Below are 24,567 nucleotides of genomic sequence, written 5' to 3' on the forward strand. Positions count from 1 at the left end.
TTGTTATGTAAGAACCATCCTGGTGCCAAGCAAAAATGTAAAGGGGGAAAAAACAGCTAAAAATCACCCAGGAAGCAAGGGACAAGAATACTGCTGTTTTCAATCTTTCAATTATTTTTAAGAGATAAAACTCAGCATTTGATTTGTAAACTAACCTATGGAAACGGAAAAACTGACCTTACCTAGATAAGGTCAATCTTTCCCTGACTTAAATGAATAGGACTTGCATGTGAAAGGAAGCCAGGGTACTGACAGTATCCAGTCAGATACTGACTGGAACAGTGCCATGCATGAGCAGCTCTGCATGCTTTCTAGAGCTAACCTTCCACAGGACAAGGGAAAAAGAAAAAGCTGCGGGAAATAAGGCAAGTGGAGTAAAGAGGGAGCAGGCAGCAGTCAAACAGTATCCTACATAGTTCTTACTGGACAATGTGGGTTGTCAATGATAGTACAAACAGTGTTCTTCTGACACTCTTCCTCCCCCTTCACCTTGCTCACTTTTTCATCTCGTTCCCTTGTGAGCTTTTTTTTCCTCTGGTCAAGCCAAATCTATAGCAATTTTTTTCTTCTAATGTAATACTGCTGGTATGAGATGCAATATATTTATTTTTAATAACTTGGTACTGACAACAGCCCCAATAGAAATTAAATTATGCTTGCATCAGCGCTTTCACTGGACAATTCACTTATCCTTGTCTCTAAGACCATGCTGGCAACAACACTTCTGTGTTGACAACACATCTGTTTCCGCCAGGAAGAGTTGCAGGACTAGTGTTATGTTTTCCTAGACTAAGGTTATTTATCTACCAAGATCACCAATTTTCTATAATGTTAAGCAGCAACTTTTGGCAAGAGATGGCAGAAGGATTATGGCTTTAGCAATAATAACTAGAATTATATGAACAAGTAACTTTACAGGGTATCAGTAACTACTGAATGCCTCCTGCTCTGTATCATCATGCTTTATATGGAAGCCTTTCAAATAACATGCGTAAGATTTGGGTTTATTTTTAATTGATTAAACTTGCCATACTCAAATGAGGAACTTTTTAATCCATAACACTGTGTGACTCAGGAGGAAAAAATCCCCTTTTTAAATTCACAATGTAGATGCTGTAACAGTGTAGAGACAGAACCAGATCTGAAGTGCCAGAGAAATGTTTTCCAAATTGGTACTTGCTTGGTTTAAGAACATGCCTGAAGGCTGCTGCACTGGCGGTTTAAATATAACAACACAGAAAAGCTGACTGCATTTAGACAACCTATTTTTGAGAGAGCATCTTCTCTAAGTTGCTGTTTTGTGCTTTGTGTCTGTGTCTGATTGTCATTACCTGAGAGAAGGCTGTGGAATAGTTTCTGGACTGGCTGGAACTTGAACCCCTTTCTCCCATTCTTGTTTCCATGTGTCCGCAAAGATATAATATTCATCAGGGTTAACATGGTGAGAATCTGGTAGTTTCATGGCACTAATGAGATCCTTGCGGAACACCTGCAAGAAACACGAGGGGAAAGAGTGGATTGAGAAAGAGCACTGCACTAAAGGAAGCAGTAGGTGTTTTCCTTAATTTACACTGAAACAATGCGTATACCTTGACAATTTTTTAAAAGCGTACCAAGATGCAAACAAGCTTGAAATTACCTAGATTAGCAGTTCAGTGTATCACGTGCAGTATAACAAGAAGTTTATGCTAACTCAAAACCACGCTGCTGCCTAAAGGCTAATCAGACGGAAGAAGGCTGTTAAGAGGTGACCAGGGAGAGGGGACAGGAAGCCTGCTTGTGGTTTAGTATTCCCCACCATATCACTTTCAAACAAGTTATTTTACATGTCAGTCTGTAGGCTTTACCCCAACTTAGATACAAGGTAGCATATCCTTCTCTTTCACCCAGTTTAGCTACTTTAAACTGTCATATTCATCATGGGCTATGAACAGTTGCCATAGCAAAATTGATGCATACGCACTTGTTCATTTCTTAAAACCACTTGAAGATTTACTGGTCAGGAATTTCGTGATCAAAGATGAACAGCTGCCTTTGCTAAAACACAAGACCTTTGCTGCTCTGTGCCTGAACCCCAGCAGCTCAGGCACAGCAACACAACCTCAGCACCCTTTGCAAACCTAGATAATGAAACACACTACTGCGAAACAAAGCAAACCCATCATTGACAAACCTCAGCCGTAACATTGAACTCTTGGCTCAAGAAGATTAAGTTTTTACAAGCATACAAACACTGTTATCACTGTTATCTCAAAGCTTACTTAATGGCAGTGTCTATCAAATACAAGTGCATACAATTTAAATAAAGGGCATATGCATCCTTGTGGGGTTTTTTATTTTTTTTTTCTCTACTGCTACACTGCACCAGCAAAACAGTGACTATGGCTTAGTGTTAGGGAGACATCATGACTAATTAGCAGTATTATCATAACGAGAAATCAAATCCTCCGAGGGCAATAAAACAAGATGGAAAATATCCCTGCAATAAGCTGTGGCAGGTTGAACTCTCTTCTTATTAATTCAGTTTTATAGTTAGAAGAGTAATAAAATATCTGAGAGCCAAGTATCTTTGTGTACCCTTTTCAATTTGACAGCACCAGACCGGTTATGCATACTGCAAAAATTCTCAGCTGTTCTTGGAAATCATCAAGAAAACATTATTAAAAAAGGCTCTATGCTAAAAACAGGTATTGAAATAGGCTGCCAATGACTTGGAACGTCGGTGTTACTTCATTATGTCCTACAAGCACATCTCACATGGGCTGCTGGGAGAGCAAACTGACCAAGGGAATTCAAAACCACAGACTCAAGGCTCTCTTACTTGCTCCTGATGTGCAATCTGCTTTGGTTCAGTCCAGACTGTTAACTGTTGTCTTCTGTATAAACCCCCAGATTCTCAGGTACCTATCAAGGGCTGTATTAAACTCTGAATGACAGAAGTGAAAGCACTGAGGCTGCAAGCATTCATTTGTTCCAAGCAGTAGGTGCACACACCAAAAATAAAATGTGAAATTATTTATGCCTTTTAAAAGGCATTTTTCATTTTCTGTGTTACAGGTACAGAAACAGGATTATGCGAAACACTAACATGGCACAATTCCAAAAGAACTCCAGTGGAAAAAATAATCCAATAAATGAGAAGTGCAATGACTAGTTTAATTATCAGAAAAGATATTTCTCAAACCTCATCTGAGGTAAGTGTTTTATAAACTACCTTTTAAGCCACTAACAGAATAGAGAAGTAGACCGCTTCATATCAAGCCCACTTTTTTAAGTACTAGATGAAAAATGCTATTAAAGGCATGAGTATTCTAACTACATCGCTTAGCAGCAAATTCATCTTCTGATCATTCATTATGTATGTGAACTGTATCGCCTCTATTTTTAGAGTACAAATCTACATGTACATGGACATTGACTCCTGTACAGTACTGACCACACCATAATATTCTCTGCTTCAATCTTCTAAAATTTTGACCACTGAAGGTCGAAGATTAAACACAACTGATGAAACCTTAAGGGATGCCAAAACTTGACCAAGACTTCCTAAGAATTGCCTATTCATACTTGTGATGAGTGCAATTGAGTATTTCCTGCAAATGCTTGGAATCATTACAACATCTAGCTCTCATCATTGTTCATTGCTTCACGTGTGGCCAAGCTGGGTCTTCCAACAGTAAAATACTCTCAGAGGACAATGTATGAGAACACTCACTCTGTATTTCCTTTCTTGTTGAAGAAAACCAAAACACCCAGGAGACTCAAAGAGAGTTTTCTGACAAATTAAGTATATTTTATTTCAGCAGTCAGCCTCAAGGCTATGAACTAAGCCAACTCAATGAAGAGCAGACACACACCTTCAGGATTTAGTTAAGACAGCTCTTCCTTGTGGCTGTTCCTTTCTGGACACTTATTTGAAAAACACTGCAGTTCCTTTACTAACTGCACCCATTAAGCAACAGCTAGTCCACTCCACAGCACATGCTCTTCTCTTGGCAAGGACCACCTTCACTTCCAGTTAGCCCATGAAGTGTGGCTGTCATCTTTCAGTCACCCAACAGCAGTTCTATTTCTTACCACACATAAAACACAACCCTTCATTTCAATATAATCCATACTGCGAAAACCTGAAAAATGAGTGTGCCAGGTCTAGGCTAGTAAAGCACTCCCATACAGACATACATATCACTCCTCAAGAGCAGGTTCAGCTAGTGCTGCGCATCTTTACCACAACAGAGAAGCGTTCTGCAGAGGTGGGCAACAACCACCTGGAGCCAGCAGAGCCAGGCCTATATGTACACACAGAGATGGGGTACTCCCCACCACTGCCAAGTGCTCACAGAGATTATGGTCTGACTGGGGTTTTTGAAGAAGTAGTTTTAGCAATAGAAAGTATGAAAGAAGAGATGAGGTTTAGCCTTGCTTACCATGCAAGGCTGTTCAGTCTGACCTTGCAATTTCATTTTGCTGCCAGGAATTTTAAGTTTCAGCTGAAAATGGTGCAGTGCTTTGAGTGAATGAATGACGTTAGTGTAAAAAGTGTTCGCTTACATCATCACCATTCTGTGGAGAAACTCCCAACAATTAGTTAATGCTTTAGAGCTGGAGCTTAAATCTAGACGAGGAAATCTTGTTCTTTGGTGAAGATCAGCTTTTTGCTCTGCAGTAGAAGTCTGCCCGGATTTGCTGAGACAATGAGAACATCTTAGTCACCTCTGCAGAGATGTACTGCTGTCTCTAAAGCCTTTACAAGCTAAACTCTACAAAAATTCTCAAGAAATAAGGATTCTCTGCTCCCCCACAGCAGTAACACACCAAGCAACAGAGATAGTATGGAGCTGTGGAAGGAAAGATATGGTTCATATGTTTTATTTGTTTTTCAGACTTCTGAGTCCTATTTGGAAATTATGTTAGAAGACTATGACCAAGGAAAATTAACTTCTTGGAATCCATTTATAAATGCTTCACCAAAAGCTGTTTGTAACTTTAATCCAAACTCCTCCTGGAAGCACTCTATGACAATTCAGTATGTAATCTTCCTCACAGGACCTCCCTGTACTTAGTCTGTGAATAAATGAAACCTGTGAAACAAAGAACACTATTCTGTGTGAAGTATCCTTATCCACTAAAGATATCAAGGAGGATACAAGTAATGCTATAGAGGATTACAGGAAAATATTAGCACCACAGGCAGAGCAGGTCTTGACACTACAATAGCCTTCTACAAGCCCCATCTTCGCTGAACAATTCAAACATCAGATCTGCACAGACTGCCGGGCACCATTTGTTCATGACCATCTCAAACCTAAAACCACAGTGAAAAAACAAAGAACAAACAAACAAACAAACAAACAAGTTAAATACCTTTTCCAAGACCCCTCTGCAAGCTACCAGTGAAGCTGACTGATGCCATTGCTCATTCACCTTGTCTTACCCGAATGAATGTGTACGGGAAAACAAATGGGGGGGTGGGGGTGTTAAAAAAATAAAAAAAAAAAAAAAAAAACGGTGTTTCTTCTTCTGACACACTGAGCTTTTGGGTACTTACAAACCCCCAAGGGTAAGCTGCTTGTCACAGGTCCATGACTGCAAACCTCACCTCAAAGTGTTAAGTAAATTATGGGTTAACTACTCTGTTGCTACAATCCAAGTGGGATATCTGCTGGACTGCATCTAGTTTCTTCAGCCCTAAGGCTTCCCCTGTGCCTAGCAAAGCCCCAAGGATGACAGTCGCACCTAGCTTCTGTTCCTTTTACCCACTGCTTAGGTAGTCAGAAGACTCACTGCTCCAGAAACAGAACCATGGTTTTTAAAAGGCAAGAGAGAACTACTATGTCTCATCCTGTCCCCCCACAAGAGTATACCCTCAGGAATCTTTTATGGAAAACCATGTGGAACACCCTCTCTAACCAGAGACAGCTGAAACAGCTAGTTATTTTTTTGAATTTCTGGTCTCCTTTACAACCTATTGCAAAGGCCAACTTGGAAATGCCAGGTGCCAAACAATGGTAAATTACACAGGAATTTTTCATCATCTTTGGGGTCAAACAAGCTTTTTTTATTCAACTTTGAAAGGATATAGTAACTTTTTTATTCCTGTAATCATTACAGCTTCCTTCGCTATTGTAGCCCTCAAGTACAATACCCTCAACAAAATTTATTACACTTATAAAACAATTTACACCCAAAATTACCTCATAAATAATGAAACAAAAGCCAAAGTGTAATATGAGCCATTACAAACGTAAACAGCCACATAGTATCTAAGCATAGTTTAATCTTTGTATAGATGTGTAAAAGACTGTCCATTTATAGAGGATGAAGTTTTAAGGACAAAATTTGGTAGACTCATCATGGAGAGGTAGAATTTTTCTCATTAATACACTGCAATCTGGGCATGAAGTTTCTGGATAAAGACAACTTACTATAGAGGAGCCTGGAGACTTGAGACAAGATTTTTTTTGTTTGGTTGGCAGTTTTTTGGTAGTAGACAAAAAAGACAACATAATTTTAACATGGAAGTGAAGGTACAGTTCCAGGCATGTATACTGACTGGACTGAAAAACTCAGTGTTAAAAAAAGCTGGGACAGACAGGATAAGAGTAGCATAAAATCTGTAGTTCTCAAAACATCCAGACACTTTGGACACACACTGCAGTAAATCCTAATGTGGAACCCCTACTTCCTAAAACCATTTTTATGGATTATCCAGGATGCAAACAAATGAAATGTTGTACTTGTCTGTTAAGTAGCCATGAATCTTCCTAGGCTCTTTTACAAGCATGTATAGGAAAAGCCAGGAAATTGGATACTAAATCAACCCTACCTAATGTCATGTCTCTGACAGTATCTCATGAGCCAGAAGAATGTGCAAGAACACGTCAAGTTTCCTTCTGGTTGCTCATCAGACATAAGCTTCAGATTTTGGGATTAATCCGAATAATCAATTTGTTTTAAGTGGTATTAATTTATACAGATATTTAGAAAAATCTGTGCTCATTATCATCTGCCCCATTTCTTTTTTAATCTTGTTTAATTCTCAGTCTCAACAACTTCCTGTAGCAGATGAGCTCCACAGTCTAATTACATGATGCATGGAAAAGCATATCCTTTTAATTGCTACAGATTTCCTAACTTTTGGCCTCATTCACCACCCCCTCACCCCCTCCCAGCTTTCCTCCCCAGTTCTTCCATCACAAGGACAGGCAGGACTAAAGCTCTAGCTATGCTGTTTCCAGACCATTCACACTTTACTCTTACACCTGCTCATGCACTTCCAAAGGTAAAACAGGTCAGCCTTTTCATAAGCAAGCTCTTCCATGCACTTATGCATTCGGGTCACCTCTTGCTAAAGAGACCAAATAGCCTGAGAATATCTGAAAGCATAAAAATAACCAATGAGGTCGCACCTCTGACATACACAGAAGTATTGTAAAATATATTTAAAAAATAAAAAATCATAATCTGAGCAGACTAAAAAGCAGCTCATTGAAATGCTTAAGCCATGTTTGCTAGAGGTCTTGAGATGCCTGCGCAGATGCCCAAGTTAATTCAGAATTTTCTGAGGTAGCATGAACATAAAGGTAACAGCCCCCTCTTCTATTATGCATGGTACATGCAGAGCAATATAATTTAACCACATTGTCTATTCATACATAGAACAAAACCAACCACTTTCAGACTGCAAAAAGAATCCATTTTCTGCCAAGAGTCTAGTCTTACAGGGTGCTCTTCAGGATCAAGACCTACGATTTATGTGGCAATTAAATGCCACTAAAGAAAGTTTCACATACCCAAGTAATGAAAGCAGACCATTTACTTGTAGAAGACAAAACATATTTCACATGATAACACAGCTGTCGCTATCAGCAATGAGGGATTAAAAACTACTATTGGTGAGAGATTCAAAAGCCTGTTCGTAAAGAAAGGTAAAATACTGCCATCTTTTATGGGAAGGTAAAAAAAAAAAAAAAAAAAGCACAATGCTAACAGCTCCTTTACAGTTTCAAAAAAAGAGGGGACTAAAATATATATACATATAGTTTTATGCATATAGAAGCTTGAGTGCTGAGTGTCATAAAAATGTCTTAGGCTCTTCTGTGACCCCAGTAGCCTAAGGGAAAATAAATGGCCACATTCATTCCGGACAGTCTAGCTAATAGGTTTTCCCTGAAAAAATGCTATCATTTTTTTTCCTGCAGCTTCCACAGAGACAGGAAGCTGCAAAGTACAGGCTTCATGCTGAGCCAGACACCCAAATGCCTGCTACCCTGCTACTCCCACACAGCCTACTGCTCCAGCCTGCAAGCCCCTCCTGTCTGTGTTTAAATCCCTGAGGGGCAACACCACAAATGGCACGTAGCCAACATCATCATAAAGGTCTGAAAAACGGTTATGACTTACACTACTGAAGTACCTGTAGCCTTAACAGAATTTATTTATTCAAAGTAAATGCTAAGGCTAATCAGACAGCAGAATTTTAATTTAAGTCACCATTTCAGTAGTTTGTGATAGATTGTAATAATCCAGAAAGGGAGCATAGAGAAAGAGCCACAGTCCTGCTTTTGAAATTACAAAGAGAAACACCATGGTCTGAAGAAGCATTGTCACAGGCTTGCCTTGTTCTCACCTTCTCTTCCAGGGAGGAGCATGGAGTAAGCAAACCCAGGTCTGACCCAGTAACATCCCTTTTGCACTGATGCAAACCCCTGGGGTAAATCAGACCCTGGGAATGAACTCTGACATGCGCATTCTGACACTGAGCCCTTTTGCCCTGAAGAAACACCAGACAACCTCTCCATGGCTCCACTGAGGCCATCCTGCACCCGCCTCGATACTGAATCACCTGGGAGGCAGTTCAAGGCAGAGCTCTCCTCAACTGCAGCCATTCATCTTTTTTTAGAGGTGACCACAGAGGACGACGGCATGTACAGGCAAGTCCTGTGAAGCAATCTACAGATACACTAACTTGCTTGTTGGTCACAGGGCCCAAACCAAGCTTCTGTTTGGAAAGAGAACGCAGGTACTTGGGCTGGGCTGAAGACGGTCAAAGAAGTGGAAAAAAAATCCTATGTATTCACATGCAACCTAATTGAGAAAGCCAGGCTTTACTGGCATGAAAGAAAAATCAATGTATGAAGACCATGAGCAAAAATATTCCCAAACAGCTATTTATAGCTTTGACCTTCTAGATTTTCTGCATCACTAACTCAAGAAAGAGACTGCTGCCTGGCAAGCAGAGGTGAACAAAAGCAGAGGAATGCCAACTTGTTAAAGACAGCCCTTGCTAAAGGGATCCTGTCAGCCCGAAATTTTTAATTTCCACCTGATAGTTATTAGACAACTATTGCTACAAAAAAACTTACGGGATTACAACATCATTTTTGGAAGGGTGAGTGGTGGGGTCTCTTTTCAGTCTTTGCTTTACACCCTTGTCACCACTTGGTGCATAAATAATCGATTTCAAGGATTTGCAGACAACAGCATTTCACGTAATACGCTCTCCCAGCATGTGCTTTTCAAGGATTTGCAAGAAGTGCTTGCTTCCAGCAGAAGGAAGCAAAAGGAAAGGAAAACTGGAAGGACAGCCAAGAGTTTATGTACAAGCACTAGAAATTATTACTGTCACCTTCCCTTTCATTCCCTTTTCCCAGGGGGCTTGATTTTCTCCCCCCAGCCCATGAAATACAGCATTCTTTGAAATGCTATACTTGGGACACTTCTTCAGAAGAGAACATATTCTAAGGGTTCAGATTTCTCTCTTTTTTTTTCCTTTTTTTATTCCTAGGAGACGGATCAAAATAATCTGAAAAATGATAAAAAATTAAATGAAAGATGATAAAAATGTCAGTATTATTGGAAAGATGATGTTACAAAATACACTTTTTAGAATCATAGAATCATAGAATAGTTAGGGTTGGAAAGGACCTCAAGATCATCTAGTTTCAACCCCCCTGCCATGGACAGGGACACCTCACACTAAACCATCCCACACAAGGCTTCATCCAACCTGGCCTTGAACACCGCCAGGGATGGAGCACTCACAACCTCCCTGTGCAACCCATTCCAGTGCCTCACCACCCTAACAGGAAAGAATTTCCTCCTTATATCCAATTTAAACTTCCCCTGTTTAATTCAAACTGTATATTCCAGATTTTGTTGTTCAAAGTTTCATATTTTCAAGCATTCAATATTCTGTGTTGAAACAGGTAGAAAGCAGCAAGATCTCAAGAGGAGGAACTGAAAATACTGCTCATTTTAATTCCTAGAAGTTACGTAAACCGAATATTTGTATGCTATACACATGGACTAAATCTTCGTAATTATTTATAATGTACATACACACCATAATGACAGCATGGAACAAATGCAAAGAAAACTGTAATAGGACAATCACCAAGAAGAGACATAAAAGTAAAGCTGGATGGCTGCAAAGAAACAAGGGATTGGTAAGGGATTAGCACTGAGGTGTATTTGACACAACAAGTCTGGCAGGGTATGTGTGTTTCAGTTCTCATTTGCCCTACTTACTAGCTACTAGTTACTAGCTCAGCTAGGGACAAATCTGTTGCCAAGGCAGACATCAGCAATAACTACAAGACCTCAGTAGCCATGAGCTGTTTTAAGATTAAAATTCTCACAGAACCATTACCCTCAGAGCAGCATTTTAAAGGTAAAAAAAGTACAGTAAAATCTTCTTAACCTTCTTGATGGCTGTAAATAAGACACTATGTAGCTAGTTATGGCAAATTTTACTTTTATGGAAACCTTCCTAAAAGATTCTCTTCTAGAAAAGAATCTGTGAGTTTTATTCAATTAACTTGTAATAAAAATTAAGCTTCTAAAGAAAGAACATGTTCTGCAACATTTACCTTGCTCTTACCAAACCAAACTCATCTGGTTAGCAGCATTTAGAAAAGAAGCACAAAGTATGTCTGCCAAACAGCTCTGCTGTATGAACACAATCCATTCTAGTTCATGCAATCTCTCACAGTAGTATCTAAGCAGGTAAAAAGCTGCTGGTATAGTACAGAAATTACTTCTGGGAAATAAGTCTTAGCTTTAAATTGTTGAGGAGCAAAGTGGGTTTTGTAGTTTTTTGGTGGGGTTTTTTTCAGTAACCTCAGGCATCAACAGTTCATACTAACATGTTGAAGGACTCATACTAACATGTTGAAGGACTCAGGTGAAGGGAACGCGATAGAAAGTAAAGGGAAAGAGAAATATTTCTCCCATTTGCAGCAGTTATCTGACTTCATCCCTTAAGAAAGCAAGCGTCAAATCTGGAAAAGGCAGCCTACAAATCCTCCCGCACAAGGGCTACTGGTGGAATGGCTGAGAGGATGGATTTAAGCACTGGACTGTGCATATAGGCTAGTTTATTCAATTGGTAGATACAGATCCAGTGACAATGGCAGTAGGTGTAGAGGTCCTAATGGTGGGGACAGCAGAGTGGAGAAAAAAAAAAAAAAAAAAAAAAAGGCTTTGTTGAAGGTAAAAAGCCGAAAGTGAGAAAGTGACAGAAGATGAGTAAGCACTCCTCATGCATATCCTGCCCAACTTAAGTGGCCCACTGCTTTATCCTAAAGCAGAAAGTATTCTTCCCGTACACACGAACCACTTTTCTGTGGCATGCTCTCAAGTACTAATATCATCCCAGCTTTTCCAATTTAAAAGTAAGACTACATTTCAGGGGAAGAAAGAACTACACGATACTGTCTGCAAATGCCCAAAGTCATTTTGGGACATCAAACATCAGAGCTCCCACAATACTCGCACAGTGGGGAAACAGAGTTGCATAAAGAATTTGACAGGTGACAAAAGGACTCACTGGCACTAGTTCAAAGCTCACGATTTCAAGGCTTAGAAACATTAAAACTACATGACAAAAAATTACCAGCAACCAATCTTTAACCCTGGTTCTTACCTCAGCAGGTTTCTTTTGTTCATTTGCTGGTGTTTTTGACTTGCTCCTGTATTTAGAACAAGATGAAAAGGAAGTAGAAGGACCTGTTAAAAAGAAAAAAAAAAAAAAAGAGCATTATAGCTCATTTCAATTCATTTAATTTTTCAGTAAGACACAAGGCACTCCAATCTCCTGAATTATCACAAATTTTTGACAAGACGTGGGCAAAAAAACTCTTAGGCAGTCTGTAGGCTTAATTACAGCTCCTCCTGTTCTACTCCTTCTTTGTAAAGCCACAGCACACAGTTTATGGGTACATTCTGATCTGCCTGATGCAAGCAGGAGTAAACAGAAACAGGCAGGCAGACCACTTTCCTTTGCTTTCTTTCTAACAAAGTGGAAGAAGGAGCAAAACTGAGGACAGAGTTTGCAAGTCCTGGAAAACAAAAAGCAGGGGGAGAGGTCTGGGGATGGGGGGGGGGGGGGCAACCTGCTCTAGTGGAACGTGTCCCCACCTTCCTCAGGCTAATGTGTGCCAAGGAACATTTAAAATATAACTATCCTAAGTTGTACAACAGACCAAAGTGGAATAGATCAAGGACCAGTGTAATGTAAGATAACTATCAATATACTTATTATAACTCTGCGTCTTACATATAATGTACCAATGCCCAAATAGCTTGCCATCCCCAGCCATTTTAAAGTTGAGGCTCCTGCATAACAACAGACAACAGAACTCTTTTTAAAAAACAGCAATTATAAAATAGGACCCTGAATGGTAAATTTTTCTCTTGAATTACAGATTTCATTTCCTCAACACTGAAAAGTAAAGACACTCAAGTTTCTGTTCACATTCTAAGTAGACTCAAAACTTCCCTTAGGTTTACAGGAACGTTCACCTCATTTTCCTCGTGTAACAGGAATCAGAACATCAAAAACCACAGAATGCAAAAAAGAAATCAAGAAACATTTTCTTCTTTTTTTTTTTTTTTTTTTTTTTAATTTTAAGAGGTGAAACAGTTTGCCTTCAAACCACAGAAGGAAACCACAAGGGGGTGACAGACCAAAGTAAAACTAGTAGGTATTACTTACTCTCATTGTCTGAACTGTCACTGGTGCTTAGATGCCTGTGGCGTTTCATCCTGACGCATCCTAAAGAGAAAAGAAAAGTTGATGGCAACCATTCTACCAGAAAAATCACCAGGTGCTGGCTGAGGCCAAGCTCCTCTCACTAAAGACAAAGCTCCTCTGAAGAGCTTTCAGGCACAGATATAATAAGGCACTATGTTTTATTTCTACAAGCAATTCTTCAACCACAGTATGATTTGTGAAACCAAGCACCCTCAAAACCAGCATGCCTCTGCTGGCCAGAGCTTGCTCTGAATTCTGCAGCAAGGATTGCAACCCGCATGATTCCCAGCAGGGCGTGAGCAGTGCTCTGCTCCTGGAGGAGACTCAATGTCCCATCTGTTCAGCCAGAAGAGTTGCCATGGTGGCAGTCGCTAGCTGAGAGATGGGTGGAGGCCAGGAAATAAGGTGAATGCACACAGCAAGGCCAACAATTTAGAAATACAACTCACCTTAAAAATAACCCAACACAAACCCAAGCCAGCAAAAACCAAAGGCATCCATGAAAAACAAAAGACACATTTTAAATAGGGACAATCACAGAAGATAGTGACTGATGCTATTTAAATCATCTGCCCACCACTTAGTTCACACAAAATGTGGTTTTCAGAAGTCTGAGAAGTGATGGAGGGCATTGCTTCCATGGTCCCATTAAAAAAAGGTATTAAGCTCTTGGAAACTGATTTTTCAACATGTAACACATACAGAGAACATGCAAGAAGAAAATTCTGGGCCTCTACTTAATACAAGTCAAAACAGTGATCTAAACAGGTCAAAACATGCTCTAAACAAGTGCCAAAAGAAATCCGTAAATATTCTTACCAGACTTTGCTATTCTATAATATTCAATGTTACATTTGTTAAATAAGAACCAGTAACAGTTTACAGATAATAACAGTAAATGGAAATTGCTCTGATCTTTTTAATGGATTGAATGAGGAAATTATTAAATAAGTAAAAAACGATTCTGCAAAAACAGACAAAGCAGAAGCTAGGCACAAGTAGGTTACAGACAGCTGAACCTGAAATGCCTGCACTATTAGAATGCAGGCTTGCCCACACCTGAAACATAAGCAGCTTCATTTCTTAAACAAAACCACACGCAGTTAAAAACAGCAACACAGCTAAGTGCCTCCATTTGATAAACCCTCCATGGTAGTTACTGTACAATGGGTCTTGAGATTATCCAAAGACCATGGGATAAACAAGACTTCCAGGTAAGAGAAGCCTGTCCCAAGACGTTGATTGCAATTGAGCTGTCTGCAGCCCAAGTATTTAATTTGGTGGAAATTTTCACTCCTGTTTAAGGGAGTGAGTTTACTGAATCTAAACACAATAGTCAATCACTAAAAGCTTAAAACAATCCTTTTGAGCTATCTGTTATAAGAAGACATTGCCCCACACTCCTGGGAGTGAAAAAAAGAAGCAATGTGCGCAGTTTTCAAGCAGTCAGGTACAGAACTTCTGAGTCAGGTATTCAACCTGGGTGGAGGACAGACGGACACAGTGATCAACAGGGCAGGACATCAAAAGGTGTCATTTATATTACTTAAGCTATAAACTGCCATTGCATAACAATTTATTTCACATTAATTCACCTTCTCCCAGCTCAAAATAACCTGGGGTAGGCAAGGCAGCCATTGGGCATACAAAGACCAGCATCCAACAGAAGAGAAGCATCAAAACCTAAGTACCCAAAACACCGCAGGTCTTCACTTCCAGCTAGAAGGGTCAAGTGGCTTCTGCAGGCACCAGCCAGATGAAGGAACTTCCATGAATCTCTTAGCAAAAGCTAGTTTGACAGGTAGAAGGCACTTGAGCCAGAAGAGCTTGTCTTTGTGCATGTTTTGGGGGCAGCAGACTTGAAGTTAACTTCTGGGTAATGACAGGAGGGCTAGAAGACTACTGTCATCTTGCCAAGTCAGGAAGTTTAAAGGCATGGACTTTAATCAAGAGCAAATAAAATGGTATTGCCTATTTGAGAGCTTGTGCTAAAGCAGCCAAACCCAGCCCCCTGGAGCATACAACACTCCCTAAAATGCAGCAGATTCTGCCTGTGGCAACATCTTCTCTACTGGCAGTCTTTCAGTTCAAAGTGCCCTGGCTTACAGACCATCGGGCATGTTACAAGACCTTGGGAGTCGATGAAGAGACATATCTATGTGTGCCAAGCAGTATTGCTCACTTCCATTTCTTAGCGAGAAATTCAAGGGCTTGCTGCTTGCTTTGGTTTTATGTTCAGATGAATTTTTGAGCAGTTGTTAAAAGGTGCTGAAAGCTTATGGCAGGCGATTCTCATCTCTTACAGCCTATATAAACATGCAGCAATAAAACCTTTTCACTCTGTACTAAAGGCAGCTATCTGCAGAGTGCACAACATGTGCATTCAACTAAAGTAGGGTCAAACACGAGGCTAAGACAGACAACTGCAGGAAAGAACACCCAGGAAGCCTGGATTTTTGTCTGGGCAACTAATAAAAGCAGAGAGGTGAGGGCTACTTCAAAGACAACATACACAGAAATGGCAAGCATAACAAAAACTTTGGAACAGAAAGCACACCTCTGCAAACAACTTTCTAGGAGGAAAAACAAAACCAAACCAATTAAACAAAATTAAAAAGCTGTATTGGAGAACTGGATTTGCAGCAGCTGAGGCAAGAGTTTTACACCTCTGTCATAGACAGAAACAGTGAAAGCAGTCACTCAGGGTAAAAGCCCCAAATACTAATAATGCTGGGAGTCCTGTCCAATTTTTTTTTAGCAGTATTAACCACAACAATCAGTAAGAGCTGCAGAGTTAACAACAAATCACGGGTGTGTGCTGCATTCCCTAAGAGGGTGACCAGCACTAGCCATATACCCCCACATGATGCAGGAGTAACAGACTCAGCATCATTCAACAGGACCACCTCTGCAGGGGACTTCCGGTCCCTTCTGGCTTCTAGTTTTAGTAGGTAGGAGACTCCTTTGCTGTATACCCTTGCATTCACTGTGATTAGCACACAACTTCCAACTCACTTCCACCCCAAAGCGTGGTGAGGGCTCATCAAAAAGGCTCACTAACAATGATAACACTTCCCCAGTCATCACTGAGGGGTCCCCAAAGTCACATCCATTTTGTCGTAAAGATCCCACCTAACTCCTTCACCTGCCTTTGCAGAATGCAGGAGAATCAGCAGCTGCTCTGTTCAGAAAGACAGGAGATACAAAGCCAGACTCCACAACGTGGAAACTTATTTCAACCTCTCCCAGCTTCAGTCCAATTCCTCGCAAAGCAGTCCAGCACCCTCCAGTTTTGTCCCTCAGCCTCTGATGACGATACTATCTACTGGATGATACCATCCAGAGCAAGGCTGCAAGCAACCCTGTGCCAAAGTTCCTACTTTTTCCATCACATTTAGTGTTATCACTTGCAATGCATTGTGAGGAGTTGGAAAAAAAAAAAAAAACCCACACACAAATATCCCTGAAAGGGTTAAATGTAGAAAGAAAGGGCAATCCCCACATACCAAAAGCCCAAACAAGCAGAACCAAAAATCCCACACAAGAAGGTACAATCCCTCAGCTATCCTAGCTCTGCCCCTTTTCTAACTTCACCCCTGCAAACTATGGTGAAATTAAGCCTAGAAGAAAGGAGCATAATTAATTTTTTTCCAACATATGCATCAAGCTTAATAGAAAGGTAATAAATAAACTAACAAGATTGTTAGTGCCCTTCTCCTACTTCACAGTATCAATGGCAAACCAAGAAAGTCAAATAAACAGTTCTAGTTTTACATACAAAATGAAAGATTTAGTGAACTTTTAGAACAGATAAAAAATATTTTTTCCACAGAATTGTTAAAATATAAATTTAGAAACCAGCCTCAAATAGATGCTGTTTATACGGGGGGGGGGGGGGGGGGGGAGGGAATAAATATGAGCTATCATTAGCAGTATGATGGAAATACTGGACCACAAACAACTAAAACCATCAGCCTCCTTCCACTTCAGTTTTCTTCATACAGATGTTTTGCAAATGTGCATGTTGAACTTTTTACCTGAATTTTGAGAAATTAGTTTTAGCATTTAAACTTTACAGTAGGTTCCAATGTACAAGCTAAGATAAACAAGGAGCATAAAGCAACTCAACACAGAAATGCTGCTGCAGAGCAAAAGAGGTTAAGTGGCTCCAACCCCCCAAAAAAATCCAAGAAAAGCCTTATTATTTACCAATCACTGAGAAATGATTCCACTACCTTAAAACTTAAGTAGAGGTGCTGTGGCTGTGGATTTGAAATGTGCTCAAGCATTATAGTCAAGCACTGATTAACTTAAAAATGATCATTAAGAATAAGAACATGCCTTGACCTAAAGCTTCTCCCCCCACCTCTCCACTTTTTAAATCCACAGAAGAACTAACAGCTGATCTATCACTTGTATGACAACATATCCAAGTTCTAAAGATGTTCACCTTGAGGGACCTTTTAAATGAAAATTAAAATACAGAAGCGACATTACGAAATCACCATGTCACAAGCAAAAAGATATTCAATCCTCCAGGCAATTACTGCAGTGGAACATTTTCTGCTGTCATTTTTAATATCAATTAGCAGAGCAGTTCCTAAACTTGAACCATATTCCACACCTGTCCCGTTTCTGACTTGTCAAGCCATGGCCATACCCCTGATGTGCTCACAACTACTAAAGATAAAACCCACAACTTAAGAAAAATTGGCTTCATTCCCTGCTGTCACCTAAACACTCAAACGCAGGTCAAAATGCCCTGAACTGTTCAGGTGTTCAACTAAAAATAACCCCAGGAAACACACTCTCCTCAGCCACAAGCAGCAACATTATGCTGCCAGCATCTCCGTGGCTTCCGGAAGGCTCATGCCCATATTGGGAATTTTGCCCTGGAGCCAAAATCGATGCTGGATCCAACATATCACTGCACTTTCATTGAAATCCAGGAAAAAACTACCTTGCACTCACCTGGCTGAAACAGAACATGGATCCCAATTTAACAGTAATCAACATATCAGCCAGCACATGCAAGAATCTGACAAAAATGAAACACTCGGTGCCAAAAATCTAGGGGAGGTGTTTTGTAATTAATGATTTCTAAATTGTTTGCTCCTTTTTGCTTATTTACAGTGCAGCCACTGCTGAAGCAAACAAGAACACTTGCCTCTACCACCATTCTCCTCTCCCTAGGGAAAACTTTGAGTTTCACTGACTTATGGCACTTCCCCTTTCTGAAGGGCTAGTTAGCATGCATTACTCAAAAAAAAAAAAAAAAAAAAACAAAAAAAAACAGTCAAGCAGCATATGTAAACAGCAGTAAACAAAATTTCAGAGCCTTAATCAAAATAAAAACTCAAATACCTGCAAAAACAACAGCAACACATATTTTTCCTTTTTAGTTTGTGCCTGAGTAAACAACTAAATTTACCAAATAAGCCATTAAGTTTATCCTCTTGTTCTGATAATGATGCACGATATGCTGAAGAATGTAACAGAGTTAGCACAAAGAAGGATGGGGTATGTCACAGAGTCTGAATTCACCCAGCATATTAGGCAAGACACCAGTGACAAGCGTACAAAATGAATCCTTAAATCCAGCCCAGATTTCAGACAAAACAGTATCTCCAAGGAGTAGCAGTCCTTTCTTCCAGGCTTCAGTTTGTTGCAGAGAAAGGTTAAATATATCCATACGCTACTCAGTACCTGTTAACACCTATATAGAAGGAAAAGGCAACAAAGAAATTCAAGGAGCTGTAAGGCAAATATAACCTAGACCTGTGAGATTTTATTTCTTCATGCTTTAAAATAGACTGACAAAAATGGAATTGGCCGCTGCACTAAGGAAACTTTCAAGTGTGACAAAGAAATAACCTACTTTCTTTATCTTATTAAAAAGAAAAACAGCATCCATGTATGCAAACTAACTGACAAGCTAAACGCAAATCTCGGATTAAAAAATCTGTACTTACAGTTTTCCAATATGGCTTGTCTACGTTAAAAACGAAATTAAAAAAAAAAAAAAAATACAAAAAAAGGCAGAGGCAGTAGGCAGAAATTTCCAAGTCTCCAAAATGTGGTTTATGTAACTGTTAAATTTAGATTAGGAAGCAAATTATCTTGAAAGGTCTCCAGGAAATGTAGTACAGTAAGACCATTTAAATAGGTCAAATTTCATAGTCAACTGCCAGGGAAATTATGAAATATGAGTAGAGTTAATACAACCTTTCAAATAACTAGAGGAAGAGAGATCAGTCATGTTTGGGTTTATTACTATTATTTCTTAATATCCTATCCAATCTCACAAAAAAAGGCTATATAAACTGGAAGAAACACCTACTTGGAATTTGGGTTGGCACTGAAAAGGTTTGAAAGCTTAATTCACAGGAAAAGTTCAGAAACAAAAACATTACATTGTTTCTTTATTTCATTCTAAAGAGAATGAAAATTTTAAGATTAGTAATATCCCCCTACTGAAGAACCCTAATAAAGTGACCACCATCTATCCTACTCTCACCCCCAAAATGAAAGTTTGATTTATTCTCTGTACTTGGCCTACTACAAAATAAAACTTTTCTTGTTACTGTTTCATACTAAGCCTTGGTTAACATAATAATCAAAGGAGGAATGCACCTGTTTTTAGAAACAGCACTACCAGTGACAGTCAATTCCTTTGTCATTAATTAAAGAAATAATGTTAGTAGGCAAGGAAGTACACGTTATAGGAATCTGGATAACAACATGAGTCCATATGAAGTGCAATAGCAACTACCTAGTCTTCAGCTCTCTTTTCCTTGTACATTACCTTTTTACATAAGGCAATTTAGCACCTGCCACAAGGATACTGTGTGTTTAAAACCTAGAAAGAGGAACCCGAAGTATCATCTTCCAGCACAACTTATCACCTGAAATTCTGATTCTTAAGTCAGCTGATAGATCATAAAACCATGATGAAGAAATCCCAAGTATAATTCCCCCCCCCCCCTTCCCATTCATTGGTGGATTACGGGCCAAAAGGGAACCCTGACATCATTTCACATGCCCTTCTACAAAGATTCATCATTTGGTCTACTGTAAAGCACTTAATGGCCTTCACTTTGCTTTGTGAGTATAAAAAGAAGGTAAGTGATGCTATTTCACGTTTATAACATGCTTTGATGATACAATAAAATACAGCACACCCAGAATAGAACTGCCTTTCCTACCTTGAAAACAGAAGAGCAGCTTTTAACTCCCAGTGCCGCATCCATGCAAAGACCCACCGTGAGGGCAGGTGGGGACAGATTTCCACCAGAGGCCTTCAGCTAAATCACCTCACACCAAGAAGCCTGGTAAAAATCAAAGTCATTCACAGAAGACCAAGTCACCAGCAACACACACAGCACCACCACTACCTCGACAGCAACTCCCCAAGAGGCCTGAAAGATTAAATGACACTCTCCTCCCTGTGCTTTCCTGACACCCGGCAGTGACCGAGCAGCTTTATTTTTGTCTTTGAAGCAAGCTGCATGTGTTGGCCTGTGCACAGAGCAGCCAGGTGGGCCAGGCTGACATGGAACTATTTCTTCCTATTAAACACTGCATCCTGAAGATGGCACCGAACCGAGCAAAATCAATTTAAACAAATAAACATTGGACTGCCATTAATGCGAGCAAATACACCGACGCGCACGTGGCTCTGCTCCTCTCTGCTTCAGTCCTCATAATTACTTTCTGCTCCTGAATGCAACGCTGTTTTCATACCAGCCGTTTATTAACAGAGCTACCGTTTTCCTAAAAGAGCAGTAGAGATTAAGACACACAAAATCATCTCCCTCAAAATACCGTACTGAGTTTGAATGAAAGCCTGCTTTTAAAATAAAATCAAAAGCAATCAGAAGGCGGCACTTCCTCCCCTGACACCACAAGCAGCCGGGCAGTGCCTGGCATTGCTATGATCACAACACCAGAGATGTGTCTGCCTGGCTGCAGCCCAGTGAATGCTCCTCACCCATCTCTCCCAGCTCCTCAAACACCTCCCAGCATTGCTCCCACTCAGGAAAAAGGCTAAAATGGGGGCACAGCCCTCAGGAAAAGGGAACCACCGTCCTCAGCAGGATACCAACACCCTGCTGGTGTCCTCTCTTCCTGCCTGACCCAGCTGGGCCCACCTCATGGCCAAGGGAGTGACAAAGCTCCCAATGCAAAGAAACAAGGAACAAGCTCCCAGCAGGCATCATCTCAGCTGCCACACCGAAGGTCAGCACCTGAGGCCCAGGTGGCAGGCAGGGCAGGCCCACAGGGGAGGGAGGAGCACCATGCTGCCAGAGGGAAGCCATCACAGTTCCTGCTTCCTCAGGCCAGACTCACACAAACAAACCACCTCTTGTCAGCCTGTTGGAAACTCCAGGGCAGCTAATTCATCCCTGAAGGAATTCCCCAGGAGGCAGGGGCTAGCTCACATACAGACCTTTAACTAAACACATGCACCGTATGCCGCAGAAAAGTGCCGATCTCGGGCACACACACGTGGAGGACTTAACCTGCTCCCAAGAGCCCTCAGCAGGGAAGATGCAGTTACTAATGGTTTGTTGTCTGTTTTACAGGGCTCCCTCAGAAGAAAACTCGTACCTGACACTAACACTGAGGCAGCATCTAATAATGAAGGGCCAAAAGAAAAAAGAAAACCCCACAAGACCATATGTACTTACTAAAAAAAGATGAAGCTAAGGTCTTTGCTGTAAGACTGGTGTGGACATACTGCTACTAAAAACTGACCAGTACCAGACAGTTTTTGACTGGTGCGGGTTACTGCACCCAGTGCTAAGCCAGGTAAACAAGCAGATGGCTGCCCAGGGGCTCCCCCAGGGGATCCAACACCCAAAGGCAGCCTCATGCACTGTATCTGCAAGGAGATTGCAGTCATGGGTGCGTCAAGCGCTGGCGAGAAACAGGAGCAGCATGCACACGCCTCTCCAGTATCACCGAGCAGAAAAGCCTCAGAGAGCGGTTAGCTGGGCTTTCTATTTTAAGAACTGGTATGATTCACATTACCTTGGCTCTAAGTGTTTTGCAGTCTTTACCATATCCACCCTCACGATAGGCTCATGTTAAGCAAGCACTGAAAGCTCTGACATTTCAGAGCTGCAGCATAGAGCAGCCATACATCACGCAGGGAGCCTCCGGCAAAGCAGGCAGCTGCATACAGGTCTCCCAAGTGCTTATCCCACAACCTCACCGCTTGCTGCCCTTCCTGCTAATGCACATGTGGAGACAAACAGAATAAAAATCCCTGTGATGCACTAAGTCACCAAGTATTGTCCTGCTGTTGTACTGTGATGAAATTGCTCCGCAGCCGGAGGGGAGAATGAAAGAAACTAACAAAAGAGTCACTGGTTAATTGAAAGTTAGGCAATAACCACTATTACACCACTTGGCTTTATCTGCCTGATGCTGCCAGCAGTTTTCCACTTGTATCTGCTTCTCTGCTCTCCAACTGTATTAATGCATGCTTTCATGACAAAACACAGGTAAGAAACTAGCATCACAGCTAGGAACACAGGCAGGAAGTATTATCAGAGAAGGAAAGATCTAGAAATGGATGCATTACTGGGATTCCAAAACCCGAATTTTCTATTAATAGCATAGGCAGAAGTTCTCATCTCCTACAAGATACTTGCTTAAAATAGTCGGTTATTCTTTTGGTACTTGCAAATAAAGTAGCTTTCACCGTTCTCTTTGTTTTCTCCTAAGTCTCAAATACTAAAAGAATCAACAACAGTGGAGTGCAATACATATGTTACCTGTTTTGACTCATTTATTTCTTAATTATAATACTTTGAAGAGGCTAACAACTTTGCTGCAAAGTTTTAGATCAGTAACAAAGCCTGAAGTATTGCAAAAAACAGCAAGCTGCATCTTTATATTCTACTCAAAGGATAACAGAAAGTAAGAACACAAATATTTTCCTATAGGACCCATCAAGTTGATGATTTCTTTCCTCATCAGACAAGAAATGGTTTTCATTTACAAGTTGAAAATAAACAATCTGGATGCTGAAGTTTTCCTCAAGTAAGAAAAAGGGCACTGAGCGGATCACTGGACAGGAACAATTAAAAGGGAAGTACTGTCACAGCCATAATCCAAAATAATACTTGGAATATTCCAAATCGTTGGTTGAATACTAACATTTTACTGTATTTTCCTCACATTTCACACGACACATATGCGACTGCAGTATTTAATTCTGTGTCAAAACATCACAACATGAACAAAGATTTACTAGACTTGTTAAAGCACTTTTTTAGTTTGAAAAACTTTCTAAAGAGACAAAAAAAATTTTGCCTTAATAACTAATGAATTTAAATTCATTTCAATGGAAGGTCAATTAATTTCATGTTATGTGCTACAATCTGTAATACTACAACACACCAACAATGTTCAGGACTCTTTTAGTCCAACAGATTTAAAATAGATTTATAAAAAAGTAAGTAAGATTTCAGGTTTCTCTAAATCACCCAACTGAGGTGGGAGAAGACATAAAAAAGATACTGTGACCAACCAATGTTTGTCCATTTTTATGTACAGAGGCAAAAAGAAAAATTACTCTTTTTTCCCCCCATCGTAACGCAAAATGCAGCAATGACAAAATAAGACAGCAAACTTGCTCACTGGGACTGACACCACCCTGGAAAGGGGAACTAAAGAATGATTGTATTTGCCCAAGGTTTCTAAATTGCCACATCTCATTTGAGAAAGCAGTCAAGTGATGCATCCTAAAGACCACATAAAGTTCAATTTCCTATGAAAGACCCAAGCTGAAGCTGAAGTATGTTTCTGGTTATTTTTGATGAGGGGACACACTGAACAGAACTGACCATTAACACTACCCCAAATTCCTCCCTCCTTTCCCCCCCCCACCCCTTGACTAAATAAACAAGATTAAAATGAGTAAAACTAGACCCCCACCCTTCTCCTGTGGAAAGCATGTCCTTACTTGAGCTGTGCTAAAGCCAAGCAAGTGGATGGAGGTGGCTTTTTTTGGCACAGGAAAAAAGGTGCCAACCCACAGGGTGGATCACAAACAGCAGCTGTACTTTGAATAGGTGGAGTGAGAAAGTACAGGAAAATACCATCTTTTCCATCCTATGAGGATAAGGAATTATCACAACTGACCTTCCAAAGCTGCAAGGGCGTGAGATAATGAATCTGACTCCAAACCAGGTCACTTCATCCATTCTCCACCTCTGTACTGGAAAGAATGGAAATGCCTACAAACCATGAAAGCAGGGAGGTGTTTCACCACATCTTTATTCATAGGTAAGAGCCCACAACATGCTGCAACTGCTGCACCTGAATCACATGCTATCAGGAGCAGTAATAAAGTCTCTGCTGAGAAAGAGGGAGAGGTTACAATTAAAAGTGCAACTACAAAATTGAACAAAACAAAACCACCTTTACAGCAGAGTCACTCTTAAAACTCTGCAACACAATGCAAAACCTGCACAGTCAATAGGTTTTGTATATGCAGCTCCAGTTGGTCAGTGAGGTTT

At 40.4% G+C, this 24,567-nt stretch overlaps 1 protein-coding gene across 7 annotated transcripts in view; it reads right to left on the bottom strand.

Moving 5' to 3' along the window:
* JADE3 (jade family PHD finger 3) overlaps positions 1–24,567 on the bottom strand; it is a 72,369-nt gene that overhangs the window by 24,947 nt on the left and 22,855 nt on the right. For 5 of the 7 annotated variants that reach the window (XM_065677578.1, XM_065677577.1, XM_065677579.1 and 2 more), the window contains 3 exons: positions 12,998–13,057; positions 11,927–12,009; positions 1,332–1,489 (listed from right to left, as the gene is read on the bottom strand). In XM_065677578.1, the coding sequence (XP_065533650.1) occupies positions 1,332–1,489; positions 11,927–12,009; positions 12,998–13,046 (290 nt within the window). In that variant the 5' untranslated portion in view covers positions 13,047–13,057. Of the gene's footprint in view, positions 1–1,331; positions 1,490–11,926; positions 12,010–12,997; positions 13,058–20,241; positions 20,330–24,190; positions 24,278–24,567 lie in introns of those variants that run through there. The other 2 variants (XM_065677583.1, XM_065677582.1) reach the window with 2 other exon arrangements.

The sequence above is a fragment of the Lathamus discolor genome, chromosome 4 (genome assembly GCF_037157495.1).
Source record: "Lathamus discolor isolate bLatDis1 chromosome 4, bLatDis1.hap1, whole genome shotgun sequence".
NCBI lineage: Eukaryota > Metazoa > Chordata > Aves > Psittaciformes > Psittacidae > Lathamus > Lathamus discolor.